Source organism: Eleutherodactylus coqui, chromosome 6 (genome assembly GCF_035609145.1).
Source record: "Eleutherodactylus coqui strain aEleCoq1 chromosome 6, aEleCoq1.hap1, whole genome shotgun sequence".
In the NCBI taxonomy this organism is placed as follows: Eukaryota; Metazoa; Chordata; class Amphibia; order Anura; family Eleutherodactylidae; genus Eleutherodactylus; species Eleutherodactylus coqui.
The window spans coordinates 221,580,158-221,597,150 of NC_089842.1; the positions used below are offsets into that span (position 1 = coordinate 221,580,158).

General features: G+C 47.1%; 1 protein-coding gene across 5 annotated transcripts; it reads left to right on the plus strand.

The window, feature by feature from the left end:
- Positions 1 to 1,880: 1,880 nt before the first annotated feature.
- Positions 1,881 to 11,364, plus strand: USF1 (upstream transcription factor 1). Of its 5 annotated transcripts, none has more exons than XM_066608884.1 (11): positions 1,881 to 2,010; positions 8,488 to 8,529; positions 8,862 to 8,911; positions 8,985 to 9,103; positions 9,335 to 9,436; positions 9,508 to 9,706; positions 9,774 to 9,861; positions 10,101 to 10,159; positions 10,237 to 10,331; positions 10,839 to 10,967; positions 11,037 to 11,364. In XM_066608884.1, exons 2-11 carry the CDS (start codon positions 8,522 to 8,524, stop codon positions 11,124 to 11,126), a joined length of 939 nt encoding a protein of 312 aa, XP_066464981.1. In that variant the 5' UTR covers positions 1,881 to 2,010; positions 8,488 to 8,521; the 3' UTR covers positions 11,127 to 11,364. The 5 variants fall into 5 exon arrangements, with proteins under 5 accessions (XP_066464981.1, XP_066464984.1, XP_066464983.1 ...); XM_066608887.1 differs by having other exon boundaries at positions 9,508 to 9,700; XM_066608886.1 differs by having other exon boundaries at positions 8,991 to 9,103.
- Positions 11,365 to 16,993: the final 5,629 nt, after the last annotated feature.

Below are 16,993 nucleotides of genomic sequence, written 5' to 3' on the forward strand. Positions count from 1 at the left end.
GAACACAGAACTTGCACACATGGTAAAAAGGAAGAAAAATATGTTTATCAAATGGAAAGAGGGGGGAATATCTAAAGAAGAATATAATGGGGTCTGCAGAAACTGTAGGGCAAGTGTCAGAAAAGCTAAAGCTAATAATGAATTGAGGCTTGCAACAGAGGCCAAAAGCAATAAAAAAGGATTTTGTCAAAAACAAAAGAAAAGTCAAAGATGCTATTGGATGCTTACAGGATGAAAATAGGGAATTGGTTGAGAAGGCCGAACTTTTAAATTCCTATTTTGTATCTGTTTTCTCTCAGAAAGTAGATGGAACATCAGCTGATCTTCTCTGTGCTATTGGGGGAATAAAAGAATGTTGTTCAACATCTTTATAAATGATCTGGAGGAGGGAATTGATGGGAAACTGATCAAATTTGCCAACGACACAAAGCTAGGAGGGATAGCTAACAATAGGGAAGAGAGAGAGTAGTCAAAAAGATCTAGAAAAGCTTGAACAGCGGGCAGCGACTAACAGAATGGTATTTAGTGCTAATGCCCACGGGCAGATTTTTGCCACGTTTTACACGGCGGAAATCTGCGGCGTTGTCTCGCAGCCATTATGTTCTAATGAACCTAATAGCTTAATGTTCACGCTGCAGAATTCTGCAGGGTGAAAGAAAATGCGGCATGCTCTATTTGCCGCAGGAATACGCGCAGCTGGCTTGCATTGTAGTCAATGGAAGCCGGCCATCACGCTATACTTCCGCTGTAGCACAGCGGAAGTATCACATGAATTCGTGTCCCCGCCCACCGCGTCATCCAACACTGCCGGCGCGTCACACGCTGTACTGTGAATGCGCGCCGGCTAGCCAGACGGACCGCTTTATAGTCAGCACACCAGACGGACCGCCTTATGGTCAGCACACCAGACGGACCGCCTTATCGTCAGCACACCAGACGGACCGCCTTATGGTCGGCACACCAGACGGACCGCCTTATGGTCGGCACACCAGACGGACCGCCTTATGGTCGGCACACCAGACGGACCGCCTTATGGTCAGCACACCAGACGGACCGCCTTATGGTCAGCACACCAGACGGACCGCCTTATGGTCAGCACACCAGACGGACCGCCTTATGGTCGGCACACCAGACGGACCGCCTTATGGTCGGCACACCAGACGGACCGCCTTATGGTCGGCACACCAGACGGACCGCCTTATGGTCAGCACACCAGACGGACCGCCTTATGGTCAGCACACCAGACGGACCGCCTTATGGTCAGCACACTAGACGGACCGCCTTATGGTCAGCACACCAGACGGACCGCCTTATGGTCAGCACACCAGACGGACCGCCTTATGGTCAGCACACCAGACGGACCGCCTTATAGTCAGCGGGTTTGTGCGGTGCTGCCCGCTTCTGTCAGGATACGGACCCTATTCGGCGGCGGGGATTGACATCTGTGGCGGCGATTCCGTTTTCCTGCTGTTATGACAGAACCGCACAGCGCCGCACGGACCCCGCTGACTATAATGGGGTAGCCCGGCATTTTGTGCCGCATCTGTGATGTGAACACGGCCTTATACCCTCTTTATGGGGTAGAATTAGATTGGTCCCCGCCGCGGGGCGCAGCTTTGGGGGTCATCCACTGGTAACTTCCTACTACCTCTTGGTCCTCTCCGGCCCCCGTAGTTACCACATAGACCAGGACTATGGAGACCACTAACAGAACTACAAGGCCCATCGTCCCCTCATTCATACAGTGGGAGGCAGTGGCGGCATATATTGGGGACACATCCTCCATTTTGCGCTCCGATTCCTACAGAATGGAAGACGTTGCCCGGAACAAATCGGGCGTCTCCGCCCACACTAAAGATGTCCGCAACGGAAGTTCCGTCTGATCACAGAACCAGCTGACAATTTCCGCCCGGAATAAAGAAGGCGACTGCCAGAGTCTTTGCGCATGTGTGAACCTCCATGGCTGGCTGGACCGGGAACCGGAGCCTCAGGTCTGGCAGAGAAGTCCAGGTACCAGTGAAGGAGGGTTCCAGGACAGTCACGTGATACGGGGAGGGGCTTATTATCGAGTCACTGCAACCCTAACCCACCCGTATATATCCCCTTCCGTATATAATGATACACCCCGTATCCCTCTATAGGATATCGCACCCTTGTGTTATATCACCTTCCTCCTCCTATGAGTCATGTCACCGATAGGTTTCTACCCCCCAAACCCCTGTATATTCTGTCTCCCTCAGTATTAACTCTCATCTCCCGTATATTCCCCCCCCCCCCCCCCCCCCACTGTATCAGCTCCTATCCTGTATATTCTGTCCCCCTCGGTATCAGCTTCCATCTCCTGTATCAGGCCCCCCTGTATATACGGACCTCCTCTGTATCAGCTCCCCTCTCCTTTATCTATGGTTCCCCTCTGTATCAGCTCCCATCTGCTGTATATACGGTCCCCCTGTGTATCAGATCCCTCTTCCTGTATATTCCGTTTCTCTCTGTATCTTCTCCCGTCTCCTGTATATATACGGTGCCCCTCTGTATCTTCTCCCGTCTCCTGTATATACATTTCCCATCTTCTGTATATACGGTGCCCCTCTGTATCTTCTCCCGTATATACATTTCCCATCTTCTGTATATATACGGTGCCCGCCTGTATCTTCTCCCGTCTCCTGTATATACATTTCCCATCTTCTGTATATATACGGTGCCCCCCTGTATCTTCTCCCGTCTCCTGTATATACATTTCCCATCTTCTGTATATATACAGTGCCCCTCTGTATCTTCTCCCGTCTCCTGTATATATACAGTGCCCCCCTGTATCTTCTCCCGTCTATACATTTCCCATCTTCTGTATCTATACGGTCCCCCCCTGTATTTTCTCCTGTATATATACGGTGCCCCCTGTATCTTCTCCTGTATATACATTTCCCATCTTCTGTATATATACGGTGCCCCCCTGTATCTTCTCCTGTATATACATTTCCCATCTTCTGTATATATACGGTGCCCCCTGTATCTTCTCCTGTATATACATTTCTCATCTTCTGTATATATACGGTGCCCCTCTGTATCTTCTCCCGTCTCCTGTATATATACGGTGCCCCTCTGTATCTTCTCCCGTATATACATTTCCCATCTTCTGTATCTATACGGTGCCCCCTGTATTTTCTCCCGTCTCCTGTATATATACGGTGCCCCCCTGTATATACATTTCCCATCTTCTGTATATACACGGTGCCCCCCTGTATCTTCTCCTGTATATACATTTCTCATCTTCTGTATATATACGGTGCCCCCCTGTATCTTCTCCTGTATATACATTTCCCATCTTCTGTATCTATACGGTGCCCCTCTGTATTTTCTCCCGTCTCCTGTGTGTATATATACGGTCCCCCTCTGTATCTTCTCCCGTCTCCTGTATATACGGTGCCCCCTGTATCTTCTCCTGTATATACATTTCCCATCTTCTGTATCTATACGGTGCCCCTCTGTATTTTCTCTCGTCTCCTGTGTATATATACGGTCCCCCTCTGTATCTTCTCCCGTCTCCTGTATATACGGTGCCCCCTGTATCTTCTCCTGTATATACATTTCTCATCTTCTGTATATATACGGTGCCCCTCTGTATCTTCTCCCGTCTCCTGTATATACATTTCCCATCTTCTTTATATATACGGTGCCTCCCTGTATCTTCTCCTGTATATACATTTCCCATCTCCTGTATATACTGTGCCCCTCTGTATTCTCTCCCATCTCCTGTATATACGGTCCCCCTCTATCAGATTCCCCCCTCCCCCCTCTGTATCAGATTCTCCTGTATACCTCGCTCAGGACGCTTCTAAGGAAAAGAGGAAACGTCTGGCGTTGGCTAATGAGCGCCATACAGGGGAAGAAGGAATACACTACAGACAAGGAGATGTATTTCCCCCCCCCCCCCCCAGTATATCACATGCCCCCCTTTCCTTGTCTGTAGTGTATACCTTCTTCTCTTTTATATTATTTGACACTTCCCTACCCCTCCGTATATTATATGCGACCCTTTCCTTGTCTATGGTGCATCCCTCCTTCTGTATATTGTATCCCTTCTGTATATCATCTGAACCCATCCCCTCTTTCTCCTTGTCTGTAGTGTTTCTTCTCCTGTATATTACCTGAACACCCCCTCCGTATATTTCATGCCCCTCTCTCTTTGGCTTTAGTGTATCCCATCATCTCCTATATAGTATCACAACCCTCTCTCTTCTCAGTATATTACATGCCCCCCCCCTCCCCGTGTGTAGTATATCTCTTCTCCTGTATATTATCGGCCCCTCTCCTTGTCTGTAGTGTATCCTTTCTCTAGTACATTATCCAGCCCACCCCTTAGACATTAGGTACTCACTTTCCTTGACTGTAGTGTATGCCTTCTTCTCCTGTATATTATCCAACACCCCACCTTCTATATATTACATGTCCTTCTCTGCCTGTGTGTAGTGCATCCATTCTTCTCCTGTATATAATCGTACAACCACCCCCACCAAAATATTACATGCCCCTCCTTACTTGTCTGTAGTGTATCCTTTCTCCAGTACATTATCCAACACACCCCTCTGTATATTACATCCCCCCCCCCTCTCCTTTTCTGAGTGTATCCTTTCTCCTGTTTATTATCCAACGGCCCCACAGTGTATGTAGTGTATCTCCTCCACATTATCTGACATGCCCTCCTGTACATTATTCGATTGCCGCCCCACCCCCTTGTGTGTATTTTAACTGACACCCCTCCCTCCGTATAGTACATGCTCCGTCTCCTTGTCTGTAGTGTATCCTTTCTCTCATATATTATCAGACACCCCTCTTTATATTATATACGTCCCTTCCCTTGTGTGCGGTGTATCCCATATCCTGCATAGTATCCAACACCCTCTCCCTGTATATTACACCCCCCCTCTCCTTGTCTGTAGTGTACCCTTTCTTCTCCTGTATATTATCAGTACACCCCTCTTCCTCCTCCCTGTGTGTAGTGTATCCCTTCTCCTCTATATTATAATAACCACCCTCCTCTCCCTGTGTAGTGTAATATATGGAGGGGGCTTGTGATAATATACAGGAGAATGGGGGGGATGTATCACTCGTCTGTAGTATAGACCTTTTTCTCCTGTATATTATCACAACCCCCAGAGATTGGAGCTATAGGGAGATAATTTACATTTTCCCGGTGCATTCTGGGAATATTGTAGAGTCGCTGTGCGTAGGAAGATTGCTGCAGGGTTTAGCTCGGTCTAGCTGCTTAGAGGACATCACCGGTTTTACACTTAAGCCTCGTTCACACGGGCGACTTTGTAGCACCACATACGAGGTTTTTCGGGGAGGCTTAAATATAATCCTTCCCCGAAAATAAGCAGTAGCTGAATAAGAAAAAAAACCAAAACACACATACATCACCTCTCCTGTGCTGTCAGCCCGGCCGCATCCTCTCCCTGGGTCCCCGGCAGTGATCTTCTCCTCTTCTGGCCAGGGATTCAAAAATCCCCGCCTCCTGGAAGCGCTGGCTGTGACTGGCTGACGCTTAGCCAATCACAGCCAGCGCTCGATAAATGGCTGTGATTGAACCAATCACAGCCATTCATCGAGTGCTGGCTGGGATTGGCTCACAGGATAGGTGATGTATGTGTATTTTTTTTTTTTATTCTTGCAGCCAGGGCTTAGATTTGCCCTTGACAGTGGCATTTCCTACTGTCAAAGTTGCATCGCGCCGCACGATAATCATGTCTTCGTGCGATGCAACAGAAAGGCTCGATAGGGAAACATGGGCTATAAAACCTCACAATCGTGTGCATATAGCAGGAGCCGTGAGGTTTTTGTGTTTTGTAGCATGCTACAAAACATTGCATGTGTGAAGTAGCCCATAGGAAAGCATGGGCTTCACATACATGCGATTTGTAGCCCGTGTGAACGAGGCCTTAGTAGCATCTTACAGGTTAGGTATCTTCACTAGAATTCTTGACTTTTAGAAGGTTGGAAGTGACCATCAACTGACAGCATGGAAGGGGAGAGCAGCCGTATGGTGAGCTGCAATGTATGCTGCGGTATATGTTTACAGCCCTACCAGAGGAAAGCCAAACTTCACCTGCCAGAACTGCAAGCTTGTGTCTCTACTGGGGAAGAAGGTGCAAAGTCTTCAGGAGAGAATAGCTACATTGTAACTAGAGATGAGCGAGCATGCTTGGATAAAGCAGTTACTCGAGCGAGCATCGCTCTTGAGTAACTGCTTACTGGTTCGAGCAGGTTCGGGAGGGCGGCGGGTGTTAGCTGAGGGTAGAGGGTAGAGAGAGAGAAAGATCTCTCGCTCTCCTCCCCCCACGACTCCTCACGAGGGATGTGCTGTCTTCATGTGCACATTCAAAGATGTGTCTGATAGGCTGTCAAGACTCTTCAGTCCTACAGAACACCACCCATTCCTACTAATACATGTACGGACAAATGACACTGCAAAAAAGGACCTTGCTACTATCTGCAGAGACTTCGAAGACCTTGGAAAGAAGGTGAAGGAACTAGGAGCACAGGTGGTCTTGTCATCCATCCTCCCAGTGGATGGCCATGGAATAAGAAGATGGAACAGGATTCTAGAGGTGAACAACTGGCTACACCGATGGTGCCGTCAGTAATGATTTGGATTTCTGGACCATGGAGTGAATTGCCTATATGATTGACTCCTTGCTAGAGACGGGTTGCACGTAGCAAAGACAGCATATATTTAGCAGGCACCTTGCAACACTCATCAGAAGAGCTTTTAAAGCCCAATGTCCACAGGTAGATCTGATTTGCGGCTCACCTGCAAATCAAGCCGCCCATAGGGAATCATGGGTGTTTGCACATGAATTAAAGCATGCAGACTTGATTTGTGGACCTTTTGGTCCCAAAAACAAATAGTAGCATCTTCCATTTCAGTGCGGTTGCTGCACGGACGGCTTCCATTGAAATCATGGAAGCTATCCAATCAGCGAGAAGCAGGAGTTTAAAAAAAAAACCGGCCGGTGCTTTTGCGTACATCAACAGTGGAGAAAATAGAAGACCCGGACAGGTACGTAGAGTCCTCAGCCGTGGGTAGGGTCGGATTCTGCTGCCGGCTCCTGCATGAGGAATTCGATCCGCCCGTGGACATGAGGCCAAACAAGAACAACATGGGAAAGGGAGTCAAAAATTTACACCTATTGAATACATTTGAGAACCTCGCTATTAGAAGTGGAAAGAAAAAAACAAAGACAAAATTCAGAAAGAAAGTAGAGGAGCAAGAGACACCGATCACAAACTAAAATGTTTCTACACGAATGCACAGAGGATGAGAAACAAACAAGGAGAATTGGAGCTCCTAACACAAAAAGAGAAATATGATGTCATAGGCATCACAGAAACTTGGTGGAATGATACACATGATTGGAATAGAAGGCTTGAAGGACACAACATATTTATAAGAAACAAACCTAAAAAAGGGGCGGAGGTGTTGTGTTGCATGTTAGGAGAACATTAATCACCACAGAGATTCAAGCTTCAGAGCAGGGGAGTTCTGTAGAAACTGTTTGGGTAAGAATACGAGTAGAGAACAACAGAAAGGACACCATTGTCAGCATTTACTATAGGCCACCTGGACAAGCAGAAGATATGGATGAACTCTCTCTGCATCAGATGGCCAAGCTCTCCAAAAAGCATGACATAGTGATCATGGGAGAATTTACCTACAGGGAGGGAATGGTTTAGGAAGTAAGAGTGGCTGGGACCTTAGGAGGCAGTGATCATGCTATCCTTGGATTTTGGATAAAAAGGGAAGGAAGACCTGAGAAAACTCAGACCTCAAGGTTGGAATTCAGAAAGGCAGATTTTAATGGACTCTGAAAGAATCCAATGGCTGGATGTTCTTAAGGACAGAAATGTCCAAGAAGGTTGAGACTCGACTCCTTAGTCAGACCTACTCTGGAATACCTATGGAGAAAAGGAGCAAGTTCAAAGAGGAGTTACCAAGATGGTGAGCGGTCTGCAAATCATGTCCTATGAGGAACGGTTAAAGGATCTGGGAATGTTTAGCTTGCAAAAAAGAAGGCTGAGAGGAGACTTACAAGCTGTCTACAAATATCTGAAGGGCTGTCAGTGCAGAGGGATCAGCCCTATTCTCATCTGCACAAGGAAAGACTAGAAGCAATGGGATGAAACTGAAAGGGAGGAGACACAGATTGGATATTAGACAGTGAGGGTGATCAAGGAGTGGAACAGGTTACCACGGGAGGTGGTGAGTTCTCCTTCAATGGAGGTCTTCGGAGGCTGGCCAGACATCTGTCTGGGATGATTTAGTGATCCTGCACTAAGCAAAGGGTTGGACCCGATGACCCTGAAGGTCCCTTCCAACTCTACCATTCTATAATACCCCCCTCCCTCCACTTATTACATGCCTCCCTCTCCCTGTGTGTAGTGTATTCCTTCTCTGTATATTATATCATGGTAATATTTCTTCCCTTGCAGGACGCAGACATCTGATGAGTTACATTTCTGAGAGATGAAGGGGTGAGTGATATTGATGGGTGGGGTACACTGGAAGGTGGGAGATGTATGGTATGATGCACTTGGAGGGAAGACTGCTACTGTATATGGGGCTGATACAGTACATTCCCCTGACAGACAGTATCTGGTTGAGCACCATATTGTGTTTTAAGGAAGGGGGGGGTGCAGTTTGAGGGAGAAGCATTGTACTGTATGTGTTGGGGCACTGTGTTTATGGGGGGTGCTACAGTATGTGGGGGCCTGTGCTGTGTATATACGGGACTGGATGTGGGGGGCCTGTACTGGGTATAGGGGACTTTGGGTTTGGTTTTCTGAGGTTCTTCTTCATTTTGCAGGCAGCAGAAAGCATCAGAGATTGAGGAGGGCACAGTCCGCGTGCAGGAAGGTGAGGGGATAAGTTTGGGATGTGGTCTATGGAGGGTCTTTTCATTTTCCTGACTTGGTCTTCTCTCCACAAGGTGCAGTGGCCACAGGGGAGGACCCCACCAGTGTAGCCATTGCCAGTATCCAATCAGCTGCCACCTTCTCAGACCCTGGGGTGAAATATGTCTTCCGTGCAGATAGCGGTGGTACACAGGTAGGTGACCACAGGAGGTGGGTGGGGGGGTCACTGTAGTACACTGAGATAGGGATTATATATTATACAAGGGGTGGAGGTCTTCTAAAAGACAGGAAGAGAAGGAGGTTAATGTGGGTGGATGGGCTGGGTTATAAAGCTCCTCGCAGTGGTGGTTCACTTGTGGACTGCAGCAGGTTTCCATCCTTTGCTGCATGGTTGTAGCCCGTCTTGTGTGATGCTTCTCTGCAGGTCATGTACAGAGTCATCCAGGTGGCAGAGGGTCAGTTAGACGGACAGACGGAGGGCTCCGGCGCCATCAGTGGATTCCCGGCCGCGCAGTCAATGACTCAGGTGAGTCCTGCTCCTCTTTGTGGGGCACCTCCAGTGTGACCGAGAGGTAATGCCATGCCCGCTCCCTGCAGGCCGTGATCCAAGGGGCGTTTACCAGTGAGGATGCTGGGGAGAGCGACGCCGGCACCACGGAGACCCACTACACCTATTTTCCCACAGCCACTGTGGCAGACACCAGCACATCGGTCGGAGCAGGAGCCACCGCAACAACTGTGGTAACAACGCAAAACAGTGAGGCCTTGCTGGGCCAGGCAGCTTCCACCGGTGCGGGTAAGACTTGGCGTTTACCTCATTGGACCGCCCACAGCACTCGCTAACCTCTACCTTCTCCTTACAGGTCAGTTCTTCGTCATGATGTCTCCTCAAGACGTCCTACAGGGGGGAGCTCAGCGATCCATCGCACCCCGCACTCACCCGTACTCCCCGTGAGTAGCTGCTCCTACCTTTCTTTTTACACAGCTGACACAGGTGCACAAAATCACTTCACAGCCTCAGATGTCCAGGGGGATGTCTTGATTCCAAACCGATTAGATATCACATGACATAAGCGAGTGACGTTTCGGCTGAGCATCCAGCCTTTTCCAAGCTTCAAGTATCTGCTGCGTAGTGATGGCGGTCACCGAGGTTAAAAAAAAAAGTCTCACATGTCCTCTCCCGTCTACAGGAAATCAGACGGCCCTCGCACCACTCGTGACGAGAAGAGGAGAGCGCAGCACAATGAAGGTCAGGCCGAGTAACACTCTGCACCTCAGCTGGGGGGCGCCGTCATCTCCAAGGTAACGTTGTCTGTTTCTTCACAGTGGAGCGTCGACGTCGGGACAAGATCAACAACTGGATCGTTCAGCTTTCCAAGATTATCCCTGATTGCTCCATGGAAAGCACCAAGTCTGGTCAGGTGTGGACCCTCAATACACCCAGCTTGTCTGCTACCAGGCAGGGGCACACCGCGCGGTGCCTAATCTAGTGCTGACCTATTCTATAGTGCTGTACACAGATTGTCATGGGTTTTTTGTATTGCGCGAAGCACAAAAACAGACCCACTGTTTGCAATGGGTATATTTTTATTTTTCCCTGTAATTCGGACTCTTATGGATGCCCCAGCTACTGTGGAAAAGTGGCAAAAAAACAAACATGAGTGACTCCCAAAGGTCTTATGACGTCATGGGTCCCCCATAGTGTCTCTATCCCACTATTTTTACCAGTAAGAGGATGGTGGCCACCATAGACTATGTGGAGCATGTGCGGACTACAGGGGATTGGGGCCGGAGATTAAATCTGACCACGAACGACCAGTGCAGTAAGACCGTGGAGTTGACCGTTGAGTCCCAGTAATCAACTACTCGATAGGTTCTTGTGTCGTCTCCTCGCGGTCAACTCCTAACTTCTCCTCTTGTCCCTGCAGAGTAAGGGTGGCATCCTCTCTAAAGCCTGTGACTACATCCAGGAGCTGCGCCAGGGTAACATGCGCCTGTCCGAGGGCCTGCAGAACTTGGAACAGCTGCAGGTGGACAACGACCTCCTACGGCAGCAGGTGAGGGGTGGAGGCAGGGAGGGCTGAGCAGGGTGAAGGACATTGTGGTGACCGCGTCTCCTCTCTTAGATGGAGGACCTTAAGAACAAGAACCTGATTCTCCGAGCTCAGCTCCGACATCATGGGGTGGAAATCGTCATCAAGAATGATGCCCGCTGACTGTGCTGCCCTGGAGACCAAGGCCGAAGGACAGCGGACCAAGATTTCCCAGCCAGCACTGAGCATCCTGTCTAGCTGTGTGTATGATAGCGCACTGTAAATACGCTGGAAGGAGAAGACTCGTGAGACGAGCTGTAGAAATGTATATTTGTCACTTTTTTGTACTTGTGTGCCGACCCCCTCGGGGCTGGCCGTGATGTCGTTTTGTTTTTATTAGAATTAATTGTGCTGTACAGTCGCTGCCGCCTCCTTTTCTCATCATTGCGCCTGTTTGGACCCGACCAATCATAGCTCAGTTTCTCGGCGCTGACACCCGACAACTCGTCGTCTCGGGGGGCAGCAGAGTCATCTGCTGGAGTATTGGGGTACATGTGTGAGAATCGCCCACATTTTGCCGTCAGTATTGTACTGGAAGCCTTTTACATACCAAGCTCCTATACACGAGTGTGAATGAGACCCAAGAAGGACTCATTTTTATAGTACCAGTTTTCTGACACTAGAGGGTGCCAGCGTGATCGCTCTTATGGTAGAGCACTCCATAGTGTGACCGCTATGATGACCCCAGTTAAAGGGCATTTTCTGTTGATGACCGATCCTCAGTTACGGTTAGGAATAGATGATAGCTGGGCGTCTGCCGCTTGGGGTCCCCTCTTTCAGCGTGTTCAGTACTGGAAGCCGATGGCACTGAGAACATTGCAGCAGATTGTAGTATAAAGAAGAGGAGAGCTCACCACCTCGCTCTACACAGCACATTCATCCTTCATAGGCTACGTCCACCGGTGACGGTCATGCTGTGCGGTCCACATCAGCGCTTGTGAAGATACATTCAAGTAGGAAAAAATGCGTATCGCTGTTTTGTGAAAAATCTGAGCCTTTATTAATAAGTGTTTCACATAGAATCCCAGACAGAGGACGCGTTTCGATTCAAGGAGGAATTTTGATCACCGCACATAAATAAAAAAAACGTCATTTCCTTTATACCCACGTGGTTAAAACTTAAAGGGGTTGTCTCGCGGCAGCAAGTGGGGTTATACACTTCTGTATGGCCATATTAATGCACTTTGTAATATACATCGTGCATTAAATATGAGCCATACAGAAGTTATATACTTACCCCCTCCGGTGCTGGCATCCCCGTCGCCATGGCACCGACCAAAGCCTTCTTCTCCCTGGATTAGACGCGCTTGCGCAGTCTGCCCTCTTCTGTCCAGCTCCAGCCGGAGCGACCCCCCCCCCCCCCCCCCCTTCAGCGCAAGCGCGTCAATTCCAGGGAGAAGGCGGTTTTGGTCGGCGCCATGGAGACGGGGACGCCAGTACCAGATGGGGTAAGTGAATAACTTTTGTATGGCTCATATTTAATGCACGATGTACATTACAAAGTGCATTAATATGGCCATACAGAAGTGTATAGACCCACTTGCTATCGCGGGACAACCCCTTTAATTAAAAACAAGGTGTCATGCTGGATTCTTAACCTCCGCTTGTCTGATAACCATTCCAAAGATACTTTAAGACAAAGCGGAGAGAACCTTCAGGCTGGGTTCACATGGGGTGGATTCCCGTCGGAAATCTCGCGGTTTGGCCGCAGCAAAAACCCCGAGATTTCCGCCGGGAGAATCGGGCGCTTGCTTTTCCGTTGCGGCCGGCGCTCCCATTTGTAAATAAACAAAAAAAAAAAGTAAACAGACCTGCTCAATCTTTTGGAACCGCGGCTGCATGGCTGGCTAATCCTGAGATTAGCGGCCGCGGGCGAATTTGCCACGGGCAGATCTGCTGCGGCAAAACCGCGGCAAATCCACCCTGTGTGAACCCAGCCTCAAACTTGCAATCCTCAAACAGATTATTCTGTTACAGGTGTCAATCAGGTAAACCAATATATAGGCCATCAACGTCAATAGATCCGAATACTGAAAAAATGAACCAAAAAACGAAATTATGAGGGAAATGATATAATTTTCAAGATCATGAAGGATATGCGTAATAGCAGAAGTTATTATAGGAATTTGATGAGACTGTAGTGATTGGATAGCAAAAATAAAGAGGAGGGGGGGGGGATAAGAAGACTCAATACACTTAACTTTCAATAGATATACGTTAAATCTGTTCTGTAGTTTAAGTCATATTTTTCCCCCACCGTTGGCAACCTAACCATGAGTTGGTGGGAAGAATTGTTTATATTTTCAGACAAAACCCCTATTATGGCCACATGATACAATACAACAGCTATATTGACGATGTTCTAATTGCAGTGGTGCACCAGGTACCGATCCAGTGGATGTTACCCTAAAATCTTTTGAAAAATGTATGAATAATAATTGCAATTTAAAATGTACACAAATATGATTCTACATGCTACTCCATCACACTATTCAGGCCGTTCCAATAGGGGAGTTAACCAGGGCCAAAAGGTCATGTTCTGACCCCATTGACTTTGATAAACAAAAAAATGCAATCTGTCAGTGATTACACAAAAGCGGTTACAACAAACAGATTTTAACTAGAGCTATAAAGAAAGTGAAAGATCGAGATAGAATTGACTTTAACCAATTCTCACAAATCACAATCAAAATCTCAAAGTAAATTGTTTTTTTCCACTGCATATAGTAGAAAATTTTCGGACAATAAAAAAAATCTTCAATAAACACTTGTTGATTAGAGATGAGCGAGCCTACTCGGCCACGCCCCTTTTTCGCCCGAGTACCGCGATTTTCGAGTACTTCCGTACTCGGACAAAAAGATTTGGGGGGCGCCGTGGGTGAGTGGGGGGTTGCAGCAGGGAGTGGGGGGGAGAGGGAGAGAGAGGGCTCCCCCCAGTTCCCCGCTGCTACCCCCTACCCCCCGGTGACCCCCGAATCTTTTCACCCGAGTTCTGAAGTACTCGAAAATCGCGGTGCTCGATCGAGTAATTACTCGAAACGAGTGGGTTCGCTCATCTTTATTGCTGATCCTTTCACAAGAAGAGACCGTAAATAATATTCTAAAGTGGTGTTTCTGTGGTTTCGAAAAGTACAAGTCTAGGTAACCTACTTTCTCCCAGCACTTGTAAATCCTCACATTCTAAAAATTCTTGTTGGTTACAACAAAAGGGATTTTTTGGTTGTGGCAGACCTCGATGCAATGGAACTCCCAACACATTTAATGTCAGTGATCGTTCTTGCTCTCAGCACTTTCCCATTTTTTTCCTATATAAATTATGAAAGTACTAATCTTCTTTACATTATTGAATGCACTGAAATATGTGGACTGTATGAACCGTAAACTCAAACTGAGGATAGCCAAACATCTGCGCTACATAAAAAATAGGGAGGCTGGCAAAGCCGGAGCAGCCAAGCATTTTGTAGATATATGAGGGGAAAAAACAGACGCCTTCTGTTTTTATGGCATTGAAACCGTGAAGAAAGGAAGAAAGTATAAAACTGCTCAACAACAATTCTATGCACAGGAGGCGTACTGGATATATAGGTGACATACCAGATATCCCAATGGCTTAAACTACAGAACAGATTTAATGTATATCTATTGAAAGTTAAGTTGGTTGAGCCTTTTTATCCCCCCCCCCCCCCCCCTTTTTTTTTTTCCAATCAAGATTCATCCTTGAATCGACACGCGTCCGCTGTCTGGGATTCTACGTGAAGCACTTACTAATAAAGGCTCAGTTTTTCACAGGTCAGCGATACCTCATTATTTTTCTACTTGAATCTATTGCAGCAGATTGGTTTGGTTCTGCATTAAAGTCAATGGTAGCTGTTTCTGCAATACCAACCCTTGCCACCACACTACAAAAAGCGCTTATGTTCTTCCTATGCTGACAGCCGTACTGGGAATCTGCTCATTGGCAGGCATCCTGAGTGACAGATCCCCACTAATCACCAATTGACCTGCCCTGAGAAAAGGTCATCAACAGAAAAGAAGCCCAAAGTCCCAGAGGACTCCTATAATGTTACCCTGTACTGTTGCTATTGATTATTAAGAGGTTGCCCTCACGACACATCTTGGGGTCTATCACTGAGGGCAGTTTAGCCTGTTTCAACCCCTTCCTTGTTAGTCCAGAGAAAGGCAACCTTGGTGACTCTATAATTGAAGCCATAGTAATCCCTGGATCAACATTTGAGATCAACAACCCCGCTGGTCACCTAATATCTATATCGTGTAATATCATAGCGTTCTAGGAAGGCATCTAGTTCCCTCTTAAACGCCTCAATGGATTTTGCCATCACCACGTCCTCAGGCAGAGAGTTCCACAGTCTCACTGCTCTTACAGTAAAGAACATCCTTCTGTGCTGGTGATGAAACCTGCTTTCTTCTAGACGTAGCAGCTGCCCTCCTGTTACCAACACAGTCTTGGGTATAAACAGATCATGGGAAAGATCCTTGTGTTGTCCCCTAATGTATTTATACATAGTTATGTTATCGCCCCTTAGCGGTCTTTTTTCCAGGGTCAATAATCCCAGTTTTGATAGCTTCTCTGGGTATTCCTGTCCTCTCATTCTGGTTATTAACTTTAGTTGCCCTTCTTTAAACCCCCTCAAGCGCTGCAACATCCTTCCTTAGCACAGGTGTCTAGAACTGTACACAGTATTCCATGTGAGGCCTGACAAGTGCCTTATATAGTGGGAGGATAATGTTCTCGTCCCTCGCCCCTATACCTCTTTTAATGTACCCCAAGACTGTATTTGCTTTTGCAGCAGCTGACTGGCATTGATTGCTCCAGTTAAATCTACAATCCACTAGTACCCCCAGGTCTTTTTCCATATCACTTTTCCCTAGCAGTACCCCATTTAGTGTATATTGGTGACATCCGTTTCTCCTGCCCATGTGCATAACCTTACATTTATCAGTGTTAAACTTCATTGGCCATTTTTTTACCCAAGCCCCCAGCTTATCTAGGTCCTTTTGTAGCCGTACATTGTCCCCTGTTGTATTAATTATCTTGTATATCATTTTGTATCCTCTGCAAATATTAATATTTTACTGTGCAGCCCCTCTATCAGGTCATTGATAAATATATTGAACAGAATGGGGCCTAATACTGAACCCTGTGGCCCCCCACAAGCAGCATTGGCCCAATCAGAGTACAAACCATTTATTACCACCCTCTGCTTTCTATCTCTGAGCCAGTTCTTAACCCAATTACACACGTTTTCACCCAATCCGAGCTGTCTCATTTTATATATCAGCCTATTATGTGGCACGGTGCCAAATGCCTTAGAGAAATCCAGATATACGAGATCAATAGACTCTCCCAGGCCCAGCCTAGAACTTAGTTTATCGTAGAAGCTGATTAAATTAGTCTAGCATTATCAACCCCCTCATGAATCCATGCTGGTGAGGGGGTTATACTGTTGTTTTCCTTGAGGTATTCTAGGATGGCATCTCTCATAAACCCCTCAAATATTTTTCCAATTTTTGAAGGGAGGCTTACCAGCCTGTAGTTACCAGGTTCTCTTCTTGACCCCTTTTTGTATATTGGAACCACATTGGTAATGCGACAATCTAGTGGTACAACCCCGGTCTCTATAGTGCCCATAAATATAAGAAATAGCAAACTAGCTATCATTAAACTTAGTTCCCTTAGAATCCTTGGGTGTATTTCATCTGGGCCTGGCAATTTATCAATTTTTAATCCTCTTTAACTGGTCTGCACTTCCTCCTGTGTTAGGCATGCAATATTTAGCAGCGAGTTTGTTTTATTCCCCTGCATCTCGTGTGACATTTCTTTTTCATTCGTGAATACACTTGAAAAGAAACTATTTAATAGATTTGCCTTTCCCCCCTCATTGTCTTCTATGGTTTCTCCATTATTTGTTAAAGGGCCACTACTTTCAGTGCAAATCCTTTTACTATTTCTATAATTGAAGAATAGTTTA

What these genes read in the sequence shown, in the direction of transcription:
- USF1 (XM_066608884.1), top strand. An exon ending in CCGCGCAGTCAATGACTCAG is followed by an intron (nt 9,437 to 9,507) that starts GTGAGTCCTGCT and finishes CGCTCCCTGCAG; the next exon opens with GCCGTGATCCAAGGGGCGTT. An exon ending in AAAGCACCAAGTCTGGTCAG is followed by an intron (nt 10,332 to 10,838) that starts GTGTGGACCCTC and finishes TTGTCCCTGCAG; the next exon opens with AGTAAGGGTGGCATCCTCTC.